The following is a 25214-nucleotide window of genomic DNA, read 5'->3' on the forward strand; positions in this document are numbered from 1 at the left end:
CCGCAAAAAAATTATCTGTATGAAGAATTTCAAGTCAGGTTTCAAGCCCCACCATAGCACAGAAACTGCACCTGTTTAAATTACAAATGACTTGCTTCTTGCGTCAGACCAAAGCTGCATCTCATTGCTAGTTTTACTTGATCTTAGTGCTGCGTTCGACACCATAGATCATGACATATTCATAGATCGATTACAAAACTATACAGGTATTCAAGGGCAGGCTCTAAGATGGTTTAGATCCAACCTGTCCGAATCCTACTATTTTGTTTATTTAAATGGGGAGTCATCTCATTTATGACCAGTAAAATATGGAGTGCCACAAGGATCCGTCCTAGGTCCCCTTCTATTTTCAATATACATGTTGGCCCTTGGTAATATTATTAGAAAATACGGGATTAGTTTCCACTGTTATGCTGATGATACTCAGCTATATATCTCAACGAGACCAGATGAAACTTCTAAATTATCTAAGCTAACAGAGTGTGTTAAAAATGTAAAAGATTGAATGACCAATCATTTTCTCCTATTAAATTCAGATAAGACAGAGATATTACTTATTGGACCAAAAAACATTACACAGAATCTCGTAGATTACAATTTGCATCTAGACACACTCACTGATACCACAAAACGCTGGACTTTTGGTAGTTCCTAGGATAGCAAATTCAAAAAAATTACCAAGATCCTTAACCATGTTACAAAAACTGCATTCTTCCATCTTAGAAACAATGCCAAGCTACGAAACGTTACCCTTTTCTGATGCAGAAAAGCTAGTTCATTTATTCATGGCCTCTAGACTGGAATATTGTAATGCACTTCTAGGTGATTGTCCTGCATCCTCAATAAACAAGCTACAGGTAGTCCAAAATGCAGCAGCTAGAGTCCTTACTAGGTCAAGAAAATATGATCATATTATCCCAATTCTACAGTCTCTGCGCTCGCTACCTATTAAGTTCCATATCTATTACAAATTATTATTACTCACCTATAAGGCCCTAAATGTTTTAGCTCTTGCGTACCTAACTAGTCTTCTACCACGCTACAATCCATCACGCTCCCTAAGGTCACAAAACTCTGGACTTTTGATAGTACCTAGGATAGCAAAGTCCACTAAAGGAGGTAGAGCTTTTTCACATTTGGCTCCCAAACTCTGGAATAGCCTTCCTGATAATGTTAGGGGTTCATACACACTCTCTCTGTGTTTAAATCTAGATTAAAAACACATCTCTTTCGCCAAGCATTTGAATAATGCATCTCATAAATTGTGACTGCAGTTATATCTGATCAAATGCGCATTCTTACTCTTTATCTTTGGTTAAACTAATTAATTTTACTTTGTTGGAACAGCAGCTACGCTAATTATGTCTCAATTTGTTTCTCTGTTTTGTACTAGGATTTACACAAGCTCCAGTCTGGATCCAGAACAACTGAGAAAAGATGATGCCAACCCCTCAGAGGACCTCAGATGATGCTAACCCTGAAACAACAAACAGAACTAACAAATATTGCTACAAGTGTGATTGCATCATATAATAATTGCTGTTAATAATGTTCATCATCTGGTTGACTACGTCTTGTATTGATTTTTCTGAAAATTCCTGTCATATGCACATAAACTGACAGTCACCACTTACAAGCTACTACTAAATATTGTAGAAACGTAATTTTCTGTAAAGTTGCTTTGTAATGATTTGTATTGTAAAAAGCGCTAAACAAATAAATGTGAATTGAAAAACTTGAATTGAATTAATGCAATACTCTACCAACTGAGCTACACGAAACCCAAATTATATCGCAAATAAACGAGTACAAAAAATTCATATGAAAATGTCCTGTTGCCGATAGGGGTAGTATACGCTCTAATGGGTAGTATTTCAGGTATTTGGACAAACGACCTATACGAGTGTATTGGTTGGAGGACAGGTTGTAAGATAGATATAAATAGATAGATATGTTAATATATTGATGTTAGTATGTTCTCCTGGATAATGTAAAAAGTTTAACCATGACTGTAAATAATTGTATATAATTGTAAAACTAAATTTTATACTGTTTTTTTTTTGTGTTTTGACGTAAATATATAGAATAGACTGTTGCGTTCAAGAATAAATTGGGCTGAATTAGAAACTGCTCATTTTTTTTATTTTTTATTATAATTTATTAACAAATTTTTCAAAAAGAGACAGACAACGGTCTGCTCTGGCTGCTGCTGCCCTTTCTCTCTCTTCCTCTCTCGCCACTGCTTGTCTCTCCTTCCCTTGTTTCTTCCCTCTTTGCTTGCTCTTTTAAAAACTCTAGAAGAGCCTGGCTGTCTTCTAGGCCTCTTCCTGGACTGCTGGCTGCTCCTGGGTTCTTCAGAGGGGGTAGAAGCTGTTGTGCTGACCGAGCCACCTGTAATGGCAGTCAGGCTTGATGCAACAAACAGGGGCAGACTAATTAAGTGTTGCCCCTGGAGCGCAGCATCCATTGCAGTGTACCACTGCCAACGGTCCACCACCAGCCTCTACCCCTTTTCCTGTAGGTGGGTCCCTAAGCTCCTGAAAAAAAGTAAAAATTGAGGCCCAATGCCTCCATAATAACTTTCATATATGACCAGATAGTTTTTACACAAATCTTGGTAAGGCTCTTAGCAGTAACAGAAAGCAGAAAAACAGGCAGATTATCTTGTATTTATCTTTCAAGTTGTTCCACTTTTTCTTGGCCTGTTTGGCCGTTACGGGCATACCAGAAATGGAAATGAAGTGCCTAGGCAAAGTAAAACCATAAAGATTGACATGACAAACCTTCAGACACACAGGGAAAGATACAAGCACTCAAAAGTTATGCCTCCTAGTGAAAAGGCTTTCATTGCCAACCCCCCCCCCCCATTCTATAATTTATTCACTAAATTTATACTGTTTTTTTGTGTTTTGATGTAAACATATATGGTCAAAACTACAACACAGCAATCTAAAATAGTGTTTACATTGAATAAAAGTAGTAATGAAACTTTTCCCTCAGCCAAGATGATTTGAGGGAACAAATAGATTCACGAAACCAAAGATTGCTCGTTACATATATCCGAAGCCAAGTAGATACACATTAAATACAAACTGAAGCTTATGTTTAACCACTACAGTAACATTATAGGCAGCAGCATATTTTAGGAGCGCCTGCCGAGGCAGGGCTGCCCTCAACAGGTGCACGAGTGCTGACTGCCCAGTGATCGCCTGGATCACAACTCCGAAATCATCTGAGTACATTTTTAAATGTGGGCTAACCTTTGTCATAATTTGTCAGTAAATTTGAAGTTTAAACAACTATATTCTCGTGGCAAAAATTCTTGAAATTACATTTCGTAACACAACAACAATAGTTTTTCGAAAAGTATTACGTAGATTTGTTAGTTTTCTCCTCTGACATTACAGAACGTAGTTTCGTTTTTTCTTGGACCAATCATATAGCGCTGAAAAGACAGCAGTTTCTTCATGAAGTCAGAGGGCGAGCGCTGGGCAAGACTTGTTCTGCGTCGTAATGAGAATCCATTGTGCATCAATCTTCTGCACCATCCAAGGCTGACTTTGAATTCACGACCTAAAGGAGAACATATTTGTGATACTGACAAGCGCTCAGCCAGTGTTTTCAACCATATAATGCTTATTTTAGGTTTCAGATATTTAAATACAGATAAGTACTAGCAAAGCCATACATTTACAGTTTGTAAAATACACGCTGATATCTATGGAAACGGCAATAATGATCCTTACAAATATGATCTGACTACATGTTTTGTATTGATATCATATACAGATTGTGTAGGTAACTATTAAGTGTTATGGAGTGACAGAGGCGTGCGGATACACACAAAAATATATACACATACACATTCACACACACACACAGTCGAACACCGGCAAACAAGTATATTGAGAGCAAAACATGAGCAGTCCAGTAAACAGGCGTGGGTAGATCAATAGTGAACAATATCCAACAGGGTAAGGCAAAGAGAGATAATCCAGGTACACAGCAATAATCCAGGCAGGGGAAAACAGAGTCCGAAACAGCAAGACAAAAGTGTAATCCAGGCAAAAATCTGAACACAGGAAAACAGGCAAATAAAGACCAATAACAAAAAAAGAAAAAAATCAAATACAACACTAAATTACTATAACAAGAACAGTAATAAATGCAGACAAAACTCAGCAGTGTGAGAGAGGAAGTCCAATGCTTATAAAGTGTGTCTGATGATTGTGCTGTGTAATTGGTGGCAGCTGTGTGTGATCATTAACAGGTGAATGTGATTGGTGCAATGGAGCATGGGAAATGTAGTCCAGGGTGTACTGTGTAGTGTGAGAGTCTGTGTTGTGGGTGATGACCGGATCATGACATAAAGTTTAATCTGCCCTTCTCCGAGTTTACCGGAGACCTACTTCAACGTGCTTTGGAAGGAGAGGATGAATGTGCGTGTCGTAAATCCCATAGCTCGGATTCAGAACTAACAAGGCGGCACCCATCACCCGGTATAGATCAGCTAATATGGTCAATATAAAAGTGATTAAACTACCAAATATATTTACTTGCACATATTTCTGATTCGGAATATCAGATATTTCATAATATAGTGAAGTATGTTTATACTGTCCTTGCAATGAGTTGCTTCTTCTTCAAAGCTCTACAGTTATCTAACAGTGTAAAGTTCTCCAAAAAAAAACACAAGGCATAACTTTTCTTGAGTTCCACGAAGAAACTTTACTTTTCTAATTGTACTGTAAAATTGTAACAAAGAGCAAAAGACAAACAGAAATGAGCTCAAACCCATACAGATACCTAAAGTACACAACTTATAGCAACAGAAATGCTGAGTCATAAATAATAAGTGACATTCAGCCAAGTATGGTGACCCATACTCAGAATTTGTGCTCTGCATTTAACCCATCCAAAGTGCACACACACAGCAGTGAACACACACCCGGAGCAGTGTGTATCATTTATGCTGTGGCACCCGGGGAGCAGTTGGGGGTTCGGTGCCTTGCTCAAGGACACCTCAGTCGTGGTATTGCCGGCCCGAGACTCGAACCCACAACCTCAGGATTAGGAGTCAAACTCTCTAACCACTAGGCCACGACTTCCCATTACTAGCCAAAATGAGAAAACTCCAATAAACCAAAGATACGCCAAGTACAATTACTTTTAACCTTTTTTTTTTTAGTAATATGTACAGTACTTACGGACAAATAGTATCCAAGGCAACAATGTAAAAAGAAAAAATTGCAGCAGGAGAAAACACCACTAGCACTCTGCTCTGCAGCACACTCAATTAACTGTTGATGGAAATTTACTACTGAAAGTGAAACTTAAACTAAAGCTACTGCTACTGGTTAGCCAGAAGAGGGCACCATACTTGCACACACAATTATGTTAAAAAACCAAACTCTTAATTTACTTCAGAGAGGTCAGAACAATGTTTGTGAATATTTCACGCTGGGGGCTCAGCTATAATATTTTAAACTCACGTGCGAAAGGGTTAATGAGTGTGGAGAGAGATGTTGTTCGCTCTCTTTGAAGTTTTGTTGTCTGTTTTGTGTGGGTTCCTGAGTATTTGCTGGCAATTCAGGAGTGAAGGGTCCAAAATGAGGAGGGTCTGGCTGCAGACATGCTCTTAAAATGATTTATTAATTCATTAATTTAAAGACTGCAAGGGACATCACTTGTGGAAGTGCAGGGGTCTGAGAATTCAAGTGCATGTCTGCAGCCAGAGTCTTTTCATTTTGGACCCTTAGCTCCTGAATTGCCATTGATTATTTCTCAATTTGATAACATGACAAACATGCTGAACAATATTAAACATTAATATAAAACATACATAAATACGGTATATACTTCTAAACCAGGTCTTGGTTTACAATGATGTTTTCGATGATATATATATATATTCAAATAGTAGGAGTGCTTTTGAATTACCACTTTCCAAATATATTTTCCAAGACGAGGACATAAGGACTATAGTTAACTGCAACTCGAGAAATTCCTCAAGATGAAGGAAACAACATTCGAAGCTGCCATCTCATACCAGTCCAGTTTTTGGGTGTTAAAGAATGAAAGCATCTCCTTAATGTGGACCAATCACCATCACAGGTTACTCTAAAAATAATTTTGTATTTGTATTGCTGCTGTTTTATATAAGCTTTGTAATTTCATGAAATAGACATTTTGACAAAAGCCATCTTTCTTTGGCACAGTCCTCATTTAATTATTTTACAGTTTGTTTTATAACAACTCGATTAGCAAATGTTTCTATTTATTTCCTATAATAACACAATGACATGACATGACAAAAGCAAAGCAGCTCTGATGCTGAATTTTATTTACGCAGATCCAAAGTTTACCGAAAATCTTCAGGAATTCCATTCAGAAAATGCACATCTGATACGTGGAATGAGACAGAACCCCACAGAAACAATTAAATGCACTGCTTGATATTTATGGAGTTCTACTTGCTATTAGTAAAGTAATCAGAGAGAATTAGTTAAAGGAGCAGTTGACCAAAGAATGAAAAATTGATTACAAACTTGCAGCCTTTCACTTCACAAGACATTAAATGATGGACTGGAGTCGTGTGGATTATTGTGATGTCTTCATGATCAGCTGTTTGAGCTCTCATTCTGATGGCACCCATTCACTGCGGAGAATCTCCATCAATAAGCAAATGATGTAAAGTTAAATTTCTCCATTTCTTCACACACACAAAAGGCTTTTCCACATCACAGGAGTAGTCATTCCAGTTGCTCAAGGCTATAGCAGGAAGGGAAAAAAAATTAATTATTGTAACATTATAAGTATTCTGATAAAATGTAATGATTGTTAAGGTAATACAGCCAATTCTATTCCATTAGCATTTCATAAACATTAGGTGAAGTTAAAATGCAGTTCTACATTCAGCTGGTTATTTAAATTGAGCCTAGTACGGTTTTACAAGACCGCATGAAAACTGACAAAAATGGTCATATTTCATAAGCATTTAAAACACTCACATTGATAGTTCATCACAATACAGTTCTCATTTCTGTTGTAATTGTTAGGTTCTCCAGGAGCCCATATCTCTAGGTTCAGTTTTGACCCATCACTCCAGAGCCATGTTCCCTCCTGTGAACAGAACACCATAAAGGACACTCCATCACACACCTTCATGGCATTATTTAATATTCATAAATATAAAAAACATGTTCACACGAACCATTTGGATCACAAGTACATAATGCTTATGCATCTAAAACATGTTTGTGTTGTGTACTTAATACTATGACATATCTCGAAAACAAGTAAAATACACAAAAGAAAAAGAATGGCCATTGACAAAGAGACTAAACAAATGTAATTTGTTATAAAACCTAAAAAATTTAATAAAAAAAAAACTAAAATAAAATAATTTATTAAAATAAACATACTTTAACAGCGTCATAGCCTCCTAACCAGGCCTCAGTTGAAGCTTGAGTGTGAGATTTAATCAGGTCCTGTATGAAGGTGTACTCCTCATAACTGTGTACAGAGGCCAGGTTCCCATCATAGCCCAAACACTGTTTCTAAAGAGAATAGGACATAAAACCTATTGTTAACTAACTGAAAATTTCAAGACTTAGAAATGAAAGAATCCCTGTGATAAGATGGCATCTCATACCTCTGCATCAATCCAGGAATGCAGAAAGTTGAAAAAGCGGAAGCATCTACCATTATATGCAGACCATCCACTTCCACTCACAGGTTTCTGTAAGAAAGATAGGTGAGTATTATTGCTGCCTTAAACCTTTAGTATTTTCATTAAGCTGAGATCAGATTGATATTGTATGTATACACACCGGATCCGAGCAGGGTAAAGGTCCCTGTTTAAAATTGTGTAAATAGCACAAAGAAATAAACAGAACAAAGATACAAGTTAAAAAAATGTTTAAGTTTGTAATTGTCCAGATACAGAGACCATATAATCAAATATAAAATAGCATTGCACAGTCTTCACTGTATAAATTAAAAAGAGTTGAATTCTTGTTAAAAGGACAAAGTAATTTAGTGAAGGGCAGTGAGTGATTTTCTCTCATTAGATTTCTTGGATTAACATAAAGACATCACAGCAGCTGGTAAATTAGGCACAGTCACTTTAAGAGACAATGCATCCGATTTCTTTCTCAACTGTTTCCATTCACTTAAGAGATAACTGACCGCCAAAACGGGTACAACAATATTTTATGCATTTGTCCGTTCAAGAGCAAGAAGTCTCAAATTGAAAACTCAATTTCGTGTTGAAGGGCTGAGACGTGGCTCTCTGTGTGCACAGAACACAGCGCACAGGTGCTGAATTAAGCTTTTCACCTCTTTTTGTGTTTGTATGTTTATGTTTTTGTTCACTCAGGTGCAGATGAAGAGCTCAGTTCAGTGTTTGTGCGCTGTCCACAGCCGTGGGCCCCTAGAATCATCACCACCTTTCACCCCACCAGCGACGACCCTGCTTTTGTCCACTACACAACTAGACAGAACCAATGTAACACTAAAATAGCTCACCATCACTTTGTGTCTTCAGGAGGTTCTGCCTCTGAAATAAATCAAAGAAAACAAAATATATGTATATATAAAAAATGTAAATAATCAGATTACAATTTTATGTCTAAGTCCAAACTAACAGTCAGTGGGATTTGAGCTAAACTGCATAGACAGAAAACTGGGCCACACACACTTCACAACAATTACCTGAAGCCCTCCAGAGCAAAGAGCAGAACAAATGTAACACACTAAAATATCTCACCACCGCTTGTGCCAGTAAGAAGTGTTGCCTCTGAAATAATAAAAGAAAAAGAATATATTTATGTATATATTAAAAATTATAATATTCCAGATTAACAATTATGTCCAAGTCCAAGCTAGCAGTCAGTGGGATTTGAGCTAAACTGCATAGATAGAAAACTGGGCCACATACACTTCACAACAATTACCTGAAGCATCCAGAGCAAAGAGCAGAAAGAAAGACAGACAAAGAGGCCAGACTGCCATTGTTCCTGAAATCAACCAGTACTACTGCACACCTGACAAAACATGAAGACAGAACAGAATAAAACACATATATGCACATATACGTTTTTAATTCATTATTAAACCTGTTCTCACTGTCCACATTCCAATATTGCCAGCTGTACAAGAGCCCTGTGCATCACTATGGAGAGGTCATAGAATGAAGCTTGGGCTAATTAGGACTGCAAGTCAGATGCAGATGTAAAGAAGTATATTCACCTTGCAATCAGCACACGTAGGTGGATCATTTAGCTGGTTTCTCCAAAATATCCACTGATGTTTTTTTTTTGTTTTTTTATATATAAAAATTAAAAAGAAAAAAAAGCATTATTTATATATATATATATATATATATATATATATATATATATATATAAACAAGTACAATATATATAAGCATTCTAAATGATCCATTGACTCAAGCCATACTTTTATGAAACAGTAAAGTGTAAAGTTTTGAACTGCTGAAAAACCTCACCCTCTATGAAGTTAGACACGTCCAAGTACTCTGTAGCTCTCTGCAGAACAACAAATGCTTGACTCTTCAAAACCTGATTATGATTCCCCTCTTTTTATTTAGTTCAAACACCAAGGAGACTGCTGTCTGATTGGTTCCTGTCTCCAAAACCCACAAAGCAGGAGAGTTATGATGAGAAATGAGATTTCAGCACCACATGTTACATAACCTAAAGTCAACACAAACATTTACTTATTTTATAACTGCCCCTTTCACACATACAGACTTTTTTGGGGAAATTACTGGTACATTGGCATAAAGAGATTATAACAGAACATTATCAAAAAAAAAATAAAATTAAATCCATCAAATCAATTTAAAGAAAAGAAAAAACATTAAAAATAAACATCCGGAATTCTGCTGTGTGTGAACGCACGTGAGCAGAAGGAAAATTACCGTATGAGCACGTACTATGACAAGCCGTTTTAACATTTAAAAACTTTGTATTGACTTTCCATGAATATAATGCGGATAGTCACAATTGTAATTCCAGATATCAGATATTGCAATTATGACTCGTCATAACTGTAGATATCTTCAATGCATATTATGAATAGTCATAATCGCATTGTAGATTATCTTAATTCCAATGTCATTTTGACTAGTCATAATACACATTCCAGACATCTACAATGCTATTATGAATAGTCATAATCTTCCATTGACTTCCATTGAAAAATATTTTCAGATATCTTTAAATGAGTTTTGACTAGTCGTAATCCCATTTCAAGACATTCTTTAAATATGATTTGACTAGTCTAAAGACAATTTAAGATATCTTTAAAAAAAATTAAAGATATCCTCAATACATTTGTAGATATCTGCAATTAATTTATGACTAGTTAAATTACAGTAGTAGATATCCTGAATTGGAATTATGACTAGTCAAAAACCAATTTAAAGATATATGCAATTTAATCATGGATATCCCAATCAGATTTTTGACTAGGAAGAAAACACTACTGTATATTTGGAGATTATCTGCATTTAGCTTTGTGACTAGGAGTAAATTGCATTTTAGATATCTGGAATTAACAATTTGAGTAGTCGAAATTCCTTTATAGATAATCTAAACTGTGCATGCCAATACACCTTTGTTGAGCCCCACCTTAAACAGTTTATTTAACCAATCCTAGTGTAGGGTTTCAGAGCGAACCAGACAAATTAAAGATTTGATTAGGAGCATGGTTGAAACATGAGCCAAATTCCACAGAAAGGCTCAAGACACAGGATGTTGTGAACCAAATCCTAGCGACACGAGTCGGAAGCAAGTCCACTAACTAGCAGCTTGAACAGCTTTCAACACAACTTTGTTGTGGTATTTCAAGGTTTACCAAGCCACATCGCTTCAATCCCAGTATACATTTACCCTACTGCAGCATATCAGACCCGAACCAGACAAATTAAAGATTTGATCGGGAGCATGGTTGAAACATGAGGAGCCGAATTCCACAGAAAGGCAACAGGATGTTGTTAATCAATTCCTAACCCCACAAGTCACAAGCAAGTCCACTAACTAGCAGCTTTAACAGCTTTCAACATTAGAACAAAAGAACAATTACTGACAATTCCAATTCGGAAAGAAGATTGTTAATTTTGGGGCAAGTAATCAAGATTGATGGTCAAAGAGATGCATAGCATGACCATCACATGATAGTCATGCCTGCCTTTTGCCTTTTAGCTCTTTAGCTTTTTGGTCATGGCTTGTAGTCATGCTTTTTGTCATCACCTTTTGCGTTCTTTGAGCGCTGTTCCAGTGTGCTTCGGCCTGCACGCCTGCTGCTACTTAGCCACGATGAAAAGAAACACCACCTAGTCTCGTCAAACTTTACTTCTGTTCTTTTACTTTAGTTTCTTTACTTATCCGTTAAGAGTTTCATGTCTCCGAGTCTGACCTCGACTGCCTGCCTAAAACTACAACCAGCCCACAACTCTGCATCGTCAGCCAACGCCCAACCACGGGCTTCCCAAGATGTCACTTCAACGACTACTGAGCTTCCAGCCAATCAGCAACCTCGGGAAACCCCCTTTTTGACAAAGTAACCCCCTTTACACAGGCAATGCAAGTGACTTGCCTCCAGATTCTGAGCTGAAGTGGTGCATTTAATATAAAGTTTAACCTCATTGAGGAACTCAATGCGAGAGTTAATTAAGTGACTGATGGTTGTTCATGTCTATGTAATTTCATGTATTGCTATAAACTTGGGATTTCATATTTTCATTCTCTTAAACTCATCCTTTCCTAACTTTCTCTCTTCCTGCAACTTATATGAATGTGTGAATGCGTGTGTTAGATTAGTTTATATGTCTTATTTATCCAATAAAGCCTTATTAAAAAGAGAAGTATCTTGTGTTTTGTGCTTACAAGTTAATGTCTTAAACTGCTGATCTTGTTCACTGTGCTAAATTAATAGTGTTTCCACTATATTTTGGATTTTAATATCCATTGCAGAGTTGATGTTATATGGCTTTTTCAAAATTTTGTTCTAAGAGTTGTATAATAAAGGTCCCCACGTCTTTTGGGTGAGTTTATGCTGTTTTATACAGAAGTAATTCAAAAGTATGGAAATAAAAATGTAGCTGGAGCATGTGTAAGGCTATGCAGAGAGAACTCTGTTTTATATCGTAATATTTAGATGTGTGTGCTGTGGATCAAATTGTGTTAGCCTTTATTTACAAACAAATACATGTATAAGCCTCATGTCAGTCGTTGCAACATTTAATATAATGTTAAAAGAATCAGTGTCTATTTACACTATGTGCAATTAGCCCGCTTTATTGGCAGAGGCTATTTACACTATCCTCCCACTAACGTGTGATTGGGATAGTCAACAGTACAAGATGATGCTCAGTTTCAGTGGAGTAGAGGATAAAGTGTGTGCTTTTTGACGCGATCGACCCAAGTTCGAATCAGCCTTTTGCCAAACTTTTTTTCAAATCTCATATCGTATTGGAAAGGCATTTATTTTCAATAAGAATGAAGGAAATAAAAAGTTGAAAATAAATATTGGGTAGGGTTAAGGTAGGCGTAGGGAGGGCTTTATTGTGCCAATAAGGTGGCATCCATTTAAAATTTTTAATTAAAATGATCATTTACACTCAATACGTCATTATTGCATACTGTTTTATAATGTACTACAATACTTAGGTGCAGATAATTGCCACTATTTGAAATTAGCAGTATAAATAGCAAAAAAATCTTGCTATTTTAACAGTGTAAATGGAAGTCTATAGCTATTTGCCACTTAATGTAAATAGCATATTCGTTAAAAAAATATACTGCTATTTTCATGTAGTGTAAATAAGAATCTAATTGCTTACAACAATTACAAAAAACAGCTGCCTAAAAGAAGAATACATTGGCACACATCCACTGAAACACAGCAGAATATTCATTGTTACAGAGGGAGCTTCCCATATACCGCATCCTCCGCACCACCAGAGGGAACTGTCCCCTGAGTATTAGCTAGCTTCATTCGGACCCCATTTCCCATCATCCCTCATACCTGGGACTGATTACACCACAACACCTGATTACACTCACACCTGATTATGCATCTACACCTGCACCTCATTTACTGACTCACATATAATGCCACATATAAATTACCTGGGGGCCTCTTGTGGTATTCCATTGCTAGGCTAACCAATGGTTTATATTTCTCTGGGAGGAACTGAAGTGTTTGAAGGTTGGTGTTTGGTGTGGACGTTACTCTTGGCGGTCCTGATTGAGCGGATACTCTCATTGAGGAAATGAATTGGGTGTTTGAGAGAGAGACGGCAGGTTGGCACAGCTGTACTGTGACTGGACCGGAGATGGAAGAAGGAGGTGGAAGAGGACAAGATAAGGAGAAAAGTGGTAAGGGAAAGCAGATAGGGAGAAAAAAATTAAAATCAGAAGAAGAAAAGGAAGGCAAATACACTAGGTATTAGCAGTAACTCGGATTTGAGTGGAGAGGAGAGTGATATGTGTACTTTAGAAGAATGAGATGATGAAGAGTTTAAAGTAGTTATTAAGTTTAAGGATGGAGGTGGAGTGGAAGGTTTAAATCCGGTTCGATTGACTGTGGCGTTAAAGAAAGCAGTTGGAGATATAATTGCAGCAAGGGTTCTGAGAAATGGAAGTTCACTGATTACATGTAAAGATGTGGGTCAGAGAGATCGGGTTCTCAAGCAGGAAAGATTGGGGCAATTTCAGGTGGACAGGGTTGTAGTTGATCAGGGAAGGAAACAGTGGAGTAAGGGGGTGATTACAAGTATCCCGTTGTGTGTAGAGATGAAAGAGGTGAAATCTAATTTAAAAGGTGGTACTATAATTAGTGCACAAAGACTTCAAGCAACAAGAGAGGGGGCTAAGGTGGATAGCCAGTCAATTTTGCAGCAGTTTGAGGGTGAGGCTCTCCCAAAGAGAGTAACAATTGGATATGAGTTACTTTGTCAGACCTTATGTTCCAAAACCACTTAGATGCTATAACTGTCAGCGATTTGGACATGTAGCAGCAATGTGCAAGGAAACTAGAAGGTGTGCCAGATGTGGAGGAAATCATAATTATGGTCAGTGTGGGGAAGGTGTATCACCAAATTGTTGTAATTGTGGAGGTGCGTGCGCATAATGTGGCTTATGGTGGTATGTGCAGTGAGAGGGAAGAGCAGTGCAGGTGCAACAAGTAAGAGTGGGGCAGAAGGTATCATATGCAGAAGCAGTAAAAATGATACGAAATCAGTCAGCAGGAAGTAGCAGTGGGGGTGGCTGTGGGAGAGTGAAACAAGTCAAGTAAAGGAGAATGAGGGGGAAATGATGATAGTCAATGTAAGGAAATTAGTGACATTTATTGCCGGTGTGATTAATGGAACAGCAGAGGTAAAATCTAAGACCGAAAGAATACAGTTGATAGTTATGGCAGCAGTACGACATCTGAATATAACAGGACTGACATGGGAAATAGTGAGAGATGATCTCAAACAACAGTCTAGTCAGGAATCATGTGTTGGTTAATATTAATTATGTTTTTAATTATACAATGGAATGTCCGAAGCCTGATAGAAAATACAAAAGATTAAAAATCTAAAATATAGAATGGTGGAAAATCCAGATCTTATGTGTATTCAGGAAACGTGGCTTAGTCCAAATTTGGATTTTGTGATACAGGGATATATGGGGGTTTGTCGAGATAGGAAAGAAGGTTGTGGTGGGAGGGTTGTATTAGATTTATTAGACAGGGGCTTCCATATAGGATTCTGGGACTGGGAAAGGAGTTGGAATATGTGGTGGTGGAAGTGTGGATAGAGATGGACAAGTTATAGCAATAATTAACTTTTAAAATCCATGTAGGAGATGATGTGAGACTTAAGGGGGTTGCACGGATAGAGGGGTGGGGTGATGGGACAGGATAGACGAAAAAGGTAAGTATGGTGTGGGGACTTTAACGCTCAGAGCCCACTTTGGGGTGGGAAGAAGTTTGGTAGAAATGGTCAGGTCATAGAGGAGTTGTTGGATTTAAAAGGGCTGGTGTGTCTTGATGGTAGAGGAACAAGAATTGATATGGTATCTGGAAATGAGTCGGCATTAGATCTTACAATTACTTCTAATGATATAGCAATTATGTGAAAATGAGATATATAAAAAAAAAAAACTATAAAAAAAAAACATTCCCATATAATATTCTATACAAAAAAGAACAAAAAAACAATATCAAAAGGAAGGAAGAAGCAGCTCTTTAAGGAGCTTTGTGATGAAAGGTTAGATGAGGAGGTTAGAGATCTGGATATTGACAGAGAATACAGTAGTTTCCAGGAAATTATTCAAAGGTGTTTCCAGATGAAACTATTCCTAAGAGCTCTGAAATAAGGAGAAGGAAAGCAGTTCCGTGGTGGACAGAGGAATGTAGAGAAGTAGTAAGAAATAGGAATAGGGCTTTTAGGCAGTTGAGACGGACACATAATTTTGAGCATTTATTTCAATATAAAAGAGCTCAAGCATTAGTAAGAAAGACCATTCGGCAGGCTAAGAGAGATTATTGGCGTCAGTTCTGCAGCTCAATAGGTAGAATGACACCTGTGGGAGAAGTGTGGGGGATAAGGAGGATGGGTGGGGAAAGGAGGGAATGGGTTTACCCTGTAATGGTGAGTGGGGAGGAGAAAGCTGTGATTGACAAGGAGAAGGCAGAGATTATGGCAAAAGCTTTTGTAGTAATGCATAGCTCTGATAATCTAAGGGAGGGAGAATGGAAGAAAAAGGAAGGGAAAGGACATTGAGGACATATCCTGGGGTCTTAGGAAAAAGAGAGGAAGTGGATGATGCATTGAGTGCACCATTTTCTAAGGCCGAGATGGAGAGAGCAATTAAACGGGCAGGGATGACAGCACCGGGAGGAGATGAACTGTTATGCTATGTTGACTTTTATGGGTGAGATTGTGTTAGGAAGACTGCTTAGATTATATAATAGAGTATGGGAGGAAGGACAACTTCCAAAAAGTTGGAAGGAAGCAGACTGTAATCTATAGGAAACCAGGGAGGATCCTGCAAAACCTAATAGGGACATCCCATATAGGTAAAAATTAAGGAAACGTATGGTAACAGACAGAATGGTGTATTTTTTGGAGAAAAGAGAATTAATTGATTCTTATCAAAGTGGATTCAGAAAGGGAAGAGGAACAATGGATCCAGTACTGTGCCTGGAAGATGAAATGAGGAAATCCCAGGTTAATAGGGAATCAGTGGTGGCAGTCTTCCTTGACGCTGAGAAAGCGTATATGATATGATGTGGAAAGAGGGGATGTTGATTAAATTACATCTTTTGGGAATAGGAGGGAGGGCCTTTAACTGGGTAAAGGATTTCCTGTACGAACGCTCTATTCGGGTGAGAATTGGGAAAGAAATATCTGGTAGTTATATGGTAGAATTTAACTACCAGATAATTCCCTACTTGACTAACTGGGGCCCAGGTCAGGAAGCAGACAGACTGGCTAAAGCGACCGTCTGCTAGCCGCCTCCAGTCACAGAAGTCAGTTAATTCTCAGCACATAGAGACTCTTTCACCTAGATATCACACTATGGAGACTGTGTCTGTTCCCCGGGCTAGAAAATACAAAAAACGTCCAAACCAATTTAAAGCAACAATTTAATTGAGGTTAAACAAATAAAAAACAGATGTAATACGGATAAACAAAGATAAAGCTTGGCTTATTGAATATCAGGTCACTTTCTACGAAAGCACTTTTGTAAATAATATGATCACTGATCATAAATCTAGATGCACTCTGTTTGACAGAAAACCTGGCTAAAACCTGATGATTACATTATTTTAAATGAGTCCTACAACCCCAAGATACTGTTACAAACATGAGCCACGTCCAAAAGGTAAAGGGGGAGGTGTTGCTTCAATTTATAACAATGTTTTCAGTATTTCTCAGAAGGCAGGCTTCAAGTATAACTCGTTTGAAGTATTTGTGCTTAATATAAAATTATCCAGAGAAACAAATGTTAATGATAAATCCCCTGTGATGTTTGTGCTGGCTACTGTATACAGGCCACCAGGGCACCATACAGACTTTACTAAAGAGTTTGCTGATTTTACATCCAAGTTAGTGCTGGCTGCAGATAAAGTTTTAATTGTTGTCATTTTAATATCCACGTTGATAATGAAAAAGATGCATTAGGATCAGCATTTATAGACATTCTGAACTCTATTGGGATTAGACAACACGTCTCAGGACCTACTCATTGTCGAAATCATACTCTCTAGATTTTAATACTGTCACATGGAATTGATGGATGATGGTGTTGAAATTATGCAGCCCAAGCGATGATATCTCAGATCATTATTTAGTTTTGTGCAAACTTCATATAGCTAAAACTGTAAATTCTACTTCTTGTTACAAGTAGTATGGTAGAACCCCAATCACTTCTACCCACAAAAGACTGCTTTAAGTAATCTTCCTGATGTATCCCAATTCCTTAGCTCATATCCAAACCTCAGAACAACTTGATGATGTAACAGAAACTATGGACTCTCTCTTTTCTAGCATTTTAAATACAGTTGCTCCTTTACGCTTAAGCAAGGTTAAGGAAAACAGTCTGACACCGTGGTATAGTGAGCACATTTGCACCCTAAAGAGAGCAGCCCGGAAAATGGAGCGCAGCTGGAGGAAAACAAAACTAGAGGTATTTCGTATTGCTTGGAGGGAAAGTACCCTATCTTACAGAAAAGCATTAAAAACTGCTAAATCTGATTACTTTTCGTCTCTTTTAGAAGAAAACAAACATAACCCCAGGTATTTATTCAAATTCAGTGGCTAAATTAACGAAAAAAGCATCAACAAGTGTTGACCTTTCTCAACATCACAGCAGTAATGACTTTATGAACTACTTTACTTCTAAAGTCGATACTATTAGAAATAATCATTCTCTACTATAGGAGAGGAAGAACTGTATAAACCTTTTAAATCATCTAAACCAACAACATGTTAGACTCTATTCCATCTAAGCTCCTAAAAGAGGTGCTTCCAGAAGTCATAGATCCTCTTCTGACTATTATTATTCCTCATGTTTATTAGGATATGTCCCCATAACCTTCAAACTGGCTGTTATTAAGCCTCTCATCAAAAAACCACAACTTGACCCCAAAGAACTAGTTAATTATAGACTGATCTCGAATCTCCCTTTCCTGTCCAAGATACTAGAAAAGGTAGTGTCCTCACAAATATATTCCTTCTTAGAGAAAAATGGCATCTGTGAGGATTTCCAGTCCAGGATTTAGACCGTATCATAGTACTGAGACTGCTCTCCTTAGAGTTACAAATGACCTGCTCTTATCATCTGACCGTGGTTGTATTCTCTCTATTAGTGCTATTGGATCTTAGTGCCGCGTTCGACACTATTGACCACACTATTCTTTTGCATAGACTAGAACACTGTTGGCATTAATGGAAGTGCATTAGCATGGGTTTAAATCGTACTTACATGACCAGGGCTGGACGATAGGCCCTCCTATTCACAAAAAAATCCGATTTAAACGATTTAAATCGATTTTTTTTGCCTCCCTACTTAAAATCAATATTCAAATGACAAAGAAAATTGTTCAAACAAGTTTTAATATAATTCTTTGTCATTATCAGTCAAATTTATAACTGAGACAAGATGATTAATAAAAAGCAGTAACGTTATTACCTTAATGCTGGAAAGACCTTTATTTATTTATTTTTTAATACTAGCCCATCATGCATCTAACCATCCACTCTGCGTTAAGAGCTGTTCAGATTAAAACTGGCAGCTCCGCAGTGAGTCAGTAGTCATGGACGTAGGACAGAGCAAGTGTAAATACAGGTCCTTCTCAAAAAATTAGCATATTATAAAAGGTTTCTCTAAACGAAGCTATTAACCTAATCATCTGAATCAAACTATTAACTCTAAACACCTGCAAAAGATTCCTGAGGCTTTTAAAAACTCCCAGCCTGGTTCATTACTCAAAACCGCAATCATGGGTAAGACTGACTCCGACCTGACTGCTGTCCAGAAGGCCATCACTGACACCCTCAAGCGAGAGGGTAAGACACAGAAAGAAATTTCTGAACGAATAGGCTGTTCCCAGAGTGCTGTATCAAGGCACCTCAGTGGGAAGTCTGTGGGAAGGAAAAAGTGTGGCAAAAAACGCTGCACAACGAGAAGAGGTGACCGGACCCTGAGGAAGATTGTGGAGAAGGACCGATTCCAGACCCTGGGGGAAGCCTGCGGAAGCAGTGGACTGAGTCTGGAGTTAGAAACATCCAGAGCCACCGTGCACAGGCGTGTGCTTTTGAACCAGAAACAGCGGCAGAAGCGCCTGTCCTGGGCTACAGAGAAGCAGCACTGGACTGTTTGCTCAGTAGTCCCCAAAGTACTTTTTTTTTTTCGGATGAAAGCAAATTTTGCATGTCATTCGGAAATCAAGGTGCCAGAGTCTGGAGGAAGACTGGGGAGAAGGAAATGCCAAAATGCCTGAAGTCCAGTGTCAAGTACCCACAGTCAGTGATGGTCTGGGGTGCCATGTCAGCTGCTGGTGTTGTTGTCCAACTGTGTTTTATCAAGGGCAGGGTCAATGCAGCTAGCTATCAGGAGCACTTCATGCTTCCATCTGCTGAAAAGCTTTATGGAGATGAAGATTTCGTTTTTCAGCACGACCTGGGCACCTGCTCACAGTGCCAAAACCACTGGTAAATGGTTTACTGACCATGGTAATTACTGTGCTCAAACTGGCCTGCCAACTCTCCTGACCTGAACCCCATAGAGAATCTGTGGGATATTGTGAAGAGAAAGTTGAGAGACGCAAGACCCGAACACTCTGGATGAGCTTAAGGCCGCTATCGAAGCATCCGGGCCTCCATAACACCTCAGCAGTGCCACAGGCTGAGTTGCCTCCATGCCACGCCGCATTGAAGCAGTCATTTCTGCAAAAAGGATTCCCGACCAAGTATTGAGTTGCATAACTGAACATAATTATTTGGAAGGTTGACTTTTTTGTATTAAAAAACACTTTTCCTTTATTGGTCGGATATGAAATATGCTAATTTTTGAGATAGGAATTTTGGGTTTTCATGAGCTGTATGCCAAAATTCATCAGTATTAAAACAATTAAAAGACCTGAAATATTTCAGTTGGTGTGCAATGAATCTAAAATATATGAAAGTTTAATTTTTATCATTACATTATGGAAAATAATGGAACTTTTTCACAATATGCTAATTTTTTGAGAAGGACCTGTATCTACAGAAAAAGCCTGAAATGTCTTTTAAACAATCAATTCAGAACGAAAGCATTATGTAATCTGTGACGGTTGCATTTTCTTTTAAAGGCGCGTCCATGTGGTAGAGAGTCAGCACTGTGACTTTCATCTTGCAGCCGACAAGAAAACATTTGTTTATTAATAAATAATTAAAATGTCTCCTTTTTTTTTGTTGTTGTTCACAATTATTAGGCTACTTCTGCCTGTGCTTTGTGGCAAACTTAATGCATGTTCTTGAGCGTGGAATATATTAAGGCTCATTATGGATTATAGATGTAAAGTTAATATAAACCTCTGAGATTAGTTGAATAATGACAAATGAACGACTAGTAACTAAAAAAATCTTACATGGGGGGCAGACCTATTAAATACCCTCTAGCTCTGTTAAAGGTTTAAGCATTTATATGCGTTTTTTGCATAAATTCTTCCTTTCAGAATGGTCCATAATGGAGAGATGCCTTAACACTGATTTGTCCTCTGAAACACAAAAGCGAAAATGAAATAAAATTGATATTTTAAATGTTTTGATAATGGCCAACCCTTCTCTGCAGATATTGTGCTTCTGGTTTGTGCATTTTAAATCACATAAAGTCTACAAAATATAATGTCTCCCCAAAACTCTGGTGTTTTTTTGCCAACGTCTGTAAACGAGTCTGGTATTTCTCAAATCTAAAACAGCCTATAAAACATGTTCATAGACGGATACTTCACTGATGTCTGGACTCTGTTTTGGATTTAGAAAAACATAAAGAGATGGTTCAATATATTGTTTATGAATAGGCTATATTCTGTGAAAATTTATATTTCACACTCTAAAAAATATTGTATGGACGCAACAAAATAAAACGGCCGACGCTCCACTCAGGGCTCCCATAGTTCTTATTGGGCTCAGCCCTCCCCCGGCGCGTTTTGAGACATGCTGCCGAGCAGAGTATGAACAGTGACTGGAGCGAGGAGGGGATTTTTTTTTAAAGTCCTAATGCATCTTTTTTTTTTTTTTTTTTTTTTTGAGTTAAGGCAACTTCCTCTGAAATTAAGTTATAATATGTTAAATAAACTTATTGCGCTATACATAGTCAACATTTGAAGTGGATCAAAACCTTTCTTAAAAGTTGTTTTCTAAAACCAATAAACCTGTTCTGCAAGTTTGATACGCTCATAAGGCACTGTCCATATGAAAGAGCAAGAAATTCACACCTTTATCTCGACCCCCACAATCTATACAGAACTACCCCCCAACCCCCTCCAGCTGAACTGAACTCAGCCTGTTTTTTGGCTGTGAGGAACGCTGTGTTGTTACTGGGTTGAAACATGCCTGCACTCACAGCAGCCGTTCTCTTTTTATTCATTATTTTCTCGCAGCCCATATTATTATTTTCATTAGACCAAAATACTAAAATAAGTGGGTTCCCCATCTATGATGAGTGCCGGCCAGAGGGGGAACCAGGGTCGGCGGATTAATGCGGGAGTAAAACACGGGTTTAATTTTGGATACATGAAAGGCGGGATGAATTCTCCTGTACGCCGGAGGAAGTTTGAGGCGGACTGTCACCGGACTAATAATCTTGGTGACAGGGAACAGGGCAATAAATTTGGGAGCTAACTTGTTAGAAATGGAACGGAGCGGAATGTTCTTGGTAGAAAGCCACACTTTTTGACCCACGACGTATACGGGAGGCCTAGACTGGTGGCGATTGGCTGTAGCCCTCACGGGCTCTGGTCCATGTGCGGTGGCACCTCTGGACGAAGGCGTGAGCGGAGGGGACCGCGACTTCAGATTCCAGACTAGGAAAACTAGTGGCTGGTAACCTATTCTACACTCAAACGGAGAGAGGCCTGTGGATGACACTGGTAAACGAGTTATGCGCGTACGCAACCATAGAGAGTTGTTGGCTCCAGGAAGAAGGATTCTTGAAACCGAAACATCGCAAAATTCTCTCCAAATCTTGGTTGGCACACTCGGACTGACCATTGCTTTGGGCAAGGGAATGAAATGTGCCGCCTTCGAGAACCTGTCCACTACGGTCAAAACATCTGTCATGCCATAAGAGGGTGGGGAGGGGCGGTGACAAAATCGAGCGCAATTTATGGACCAGGGTCTCGAAGGGACAGACAGCGGTTGGAGTAACCCATCCGGGGAGTTGGTTAGTCGTCTTACCACTGGCACAAACTGAGCAAGCCAAAAAAATGTTGAATATCGCGAGCCATTAATGGCCACCAGAATCGTTGCTTTACTAAGCAGCTAGTCTGGCTTACTCCTGGATGACAAGCCACATTGGAGCAATGACCCCATCGAATAACGTCGGACCGTAACTCCTCCGGAACAAACAATCGATTTGGTGGGCAACTGGGCGGAAGTTTTACCCCTTCTAAGGCCATCTTGACCTTCAATTCGACCTCCCATATGAGTGTGGAGATAACTACTTTCTCAGGTAAAATGCACTCGGGAGTAACCGGGCATTCAGATGGATCAAAAATGCAAGATAAGGAATCGGGTTTGATGTTCTTGGAACCCGGGCGGTACGAGAGTGAAAAATCGAAACTTCAGAAAAAAAAGTGCCCACCGAGCCTGCCTGGAGTTGAGTCTTTTAGCAGATCTATATATTCAAGATTCTTATGGTCCCGGTCCAGACGATAAAAAGGTACCTCCGACCCCCCCTCAATGACGCCACTCCTCCAAGCTAACTTGACGGCCAACAATTCTCTGTTACCAAATGTCATAGTTACATTCGGCAGGTGATAGACGATGGGAGAAAAACGCGCAGGGATGCATCTTGTCGTATGGAAAGCGCGATGGGAAAGAACTGCGCCTACCCCCACCTCTGATGCGTCAACCTCCACCACGAACTGACATGTGGGATCAGGGGGCGACTAAAATGGGGGCCAAAACAAAGCGGCTCTTGAGGTTGGTAAACACAGCCTCGGCTGTACTGGACCACCTGAACGTAAGTTCTGGGGGAGGTCAAGGTGGTCAGAGGTGCAGCTAGTGGCTGAAGTTGAGAATGAAACGCCGATGAAGTTGGCGAATCCCAGAAAACTGCTGTAGGGCCTTACGGGAATCTGGACTTGGTCAATCTATCACAGCCTTAATCTTGTCAGGGATCCATGCGCACTCCCTCCAAAGAGACGATGTAGCCTAGGAAAGGAAACATACTGTGCATGAAAAACTCATTTCATTTCTCCGCCTTGACAAAAAAGCCCATTCTCTAGCACCCTCTGACGCACTCGCCTGACGTGTTGAATGTGTTCCTGGAGAGACGGAGGAAAAAAAAAAAAAGAAAAAATCAATATGTCATCCAGGTAAACATATATGAATCGATTTTACCATGTCTCTCAACACGTCATTCACGACTGCCTGAAAAACCGCTGGGGAGTTGGAAAAACCCGAAGGGCATGACCAAATATTCAAAAATTTGCCATCTGGGGGGTGTTAAAAAGCGGTTTTCTATTTCATCCCCCTTCCTGATGCGAACCAACATGAGAAGCGTTACGTAAATCCAATTTTGTGAAAATGGATGCTCCTTGCAACCTCTCGAAAGCTGAAGACATCAACGGCAAAGGATATGTATTCTTCACCGTGATGTTGTTCAACTCTCGGTAATCAATACAATGTCATAGAGAACCATCCTTCTTCCCAACAAAAAATAACCCCACCCCTGCAGGAGAAGAGGAAGGTTGGATGAACCCTGTTGCTAGAGAATCAGAAATATATTTCTCCATGGCATCCCTCTCAGGAATAGAAAGAGAGTAAAGTTTGCCTTTAGACGGAGACTTACCTGGTAATAACTCTATAGCACAATCATAGGGATGATGCAAAGGAAGAGAAGCAGCGCGAGACTTACTTAACACCTCCTTCAGCTCCAGGTACTCCTGCGGACACGTTTTGACAGAACCGCTGCCTTCTCATGAAACACAGAAACAGACACAGACGAACAAGCAGACACCAGACAGGACTCGTGACAGTGCTCGCTCCACATAGTGACGGAGTTAGAGCCCAAACCACCCGAGGGTTATGTCTCACGAGCCAAGGATGGCCTAAAACAATGGGTGCAACCGGGGAGTCAAGCAGGAGGAATGGAATGGTCTCTGTGTGATTGCCGGAGGTGATGAGGGTTATGGGACCAGTAGTGTGTGTGATGTTGGGGAGTTCCTGACCATTGAGAGCGTTGACGGAGATCTGGTGGGAGAGAGGCGTGAGTAGGGAGTCTTAAACTGGTGAGCCAGATGTGCGTCAATAAAATTACCCTCCGCTCAGGAGTCCAGGAGTGGCTGACAGGAGTAGGTTTCGTTGGGCCCATCTCAGTCTCACCGGAAAGGAAAGAGAGTAGTCGATGAGGACTTCCCGGCAGAGATCCCACCCGATAGTAAGCCTCACCTTTACTACGGGCTGCTCTTTTAACCGGGCAAGAGTGTAAGAAATGTCCAAGAGCCACCACAGTAAAGGCAGAGTCCCTGGAGCCTCCGCCTCTCTCTCTCCTCCCTGGACAGCCTGAGCCCTCCCCACCTGCATGGGTTCGTGATCGACGACGGGACCTGATCGTGTTTCTCCGTCCTGCTGTCTCGAACTCCAGTGCTTCCGGGAGTGCGTGTAGATCGGGCCTGCCCGTCCCGACAAAAGCCACCTTAGACTCCTCTGTCTCGCATGTTCGGGGCTGCAATGAGAAATGCATAGAACATCTGGTAAGGAATGCTTACAGAAGTTCGGCTCAACCGGCATAAACTCTCGGGGATGGGTATGTGGGTCTCTGGGCGATGACTCATCTCTGGTACGGTGCGGGGAACAGTCGGTGTGGGCGGCGCAGCGGGAATGCTTAGTAGTTGGACCTGCTGGGTGAGCTCGGATACCTGCATCACAAGCGCTTGAACTTCGCGTCCGGTGTTGGTAATGCTCTCCTGCTGCTGAC

At 39.5% G+C, this 25214-nt stretch overlaps 1 protein-coding gene and 1 long non-coding RNA gene across 2 annotated transcripts; both read right to left on the reverse strand.

Annotated features, from left to right (window-relative positions):
* Positions 1-6326: 6326 nt before the first annotated feature.
* Positions 6327-7954, reverse strand: LOC109075398 (ladderlectin-like). The gene is made up of 5 exons (XM_042754757.1): positions 7946-7954; positions 7655-7741; positions 7425-7559; positions 7011-7122; positions 6327-6771 (listed from the first exon to the last, which is right to left on the reverse strand). The coding sequence occupies exons 1-5, from the start codon at positions 7952-7954 to the stop codon at positions 6656-6658; spliced, it is 459 nt and encodes a 152-aa protein (XP_042610691.1). The 3' UTR covers positions 6327-6655.
* A 594-nt stretch (positions 7955-8548) lies between these two features.
* Positions 8549-9625, reverse strand: LOC122144109. Its single transcript, XR_006159536.1, has 3 exons — positions 9512-9625; positions 8958-9047; positions 8549-8560 (listed from the first exon to the last, which is right to left on the reverse strand). It is a non-coding gene; the product is annotated as an uncharacterized LOC122144109 (long non-coding RNA).
* Between the last annotated feature and the right edge of the window lie 15589 nt (positions 9626-25214).

Source organism: Cyprinus carpio, unplaced genomic scaffold (assembly GCF_018340385.1).
Source record: "Cyprinus carpio isolate SPL01 unplaced genomic scaffold, ASM1834038v1 S000006590, whole genome shotgun sequence".
Taxonomy (NCBI): domain Eukaryota; kingdom Metazoa; phylum Chordata; class Actinopteri; order Cypriniformes; family Cyprinidae; genus Cyprinus; species Cyprinus carpio.

What these genes read in the sequence shown, in the direction of transcription:
- LOC109075398 (XM_042754757.1), bottom strand. An exon ending in ATTCCTGGATTGATGCAGAG is followed by an intron (nt 7,560 to 7,654) that starts GTATGAGATGCC and finishes TATTCTCTTTAG; the next exon opens with AAACAGTGTTTGGGCTATGA. An exon ending in TATTGTGATGAACTATCAAT is followed by an intron (nt 6,772 to 7,010) that starts GTGAGTGTTTTA and finishes TTCCTGCTATAG; the next exon opens with CCTTGAGCAACTGGAATGAC.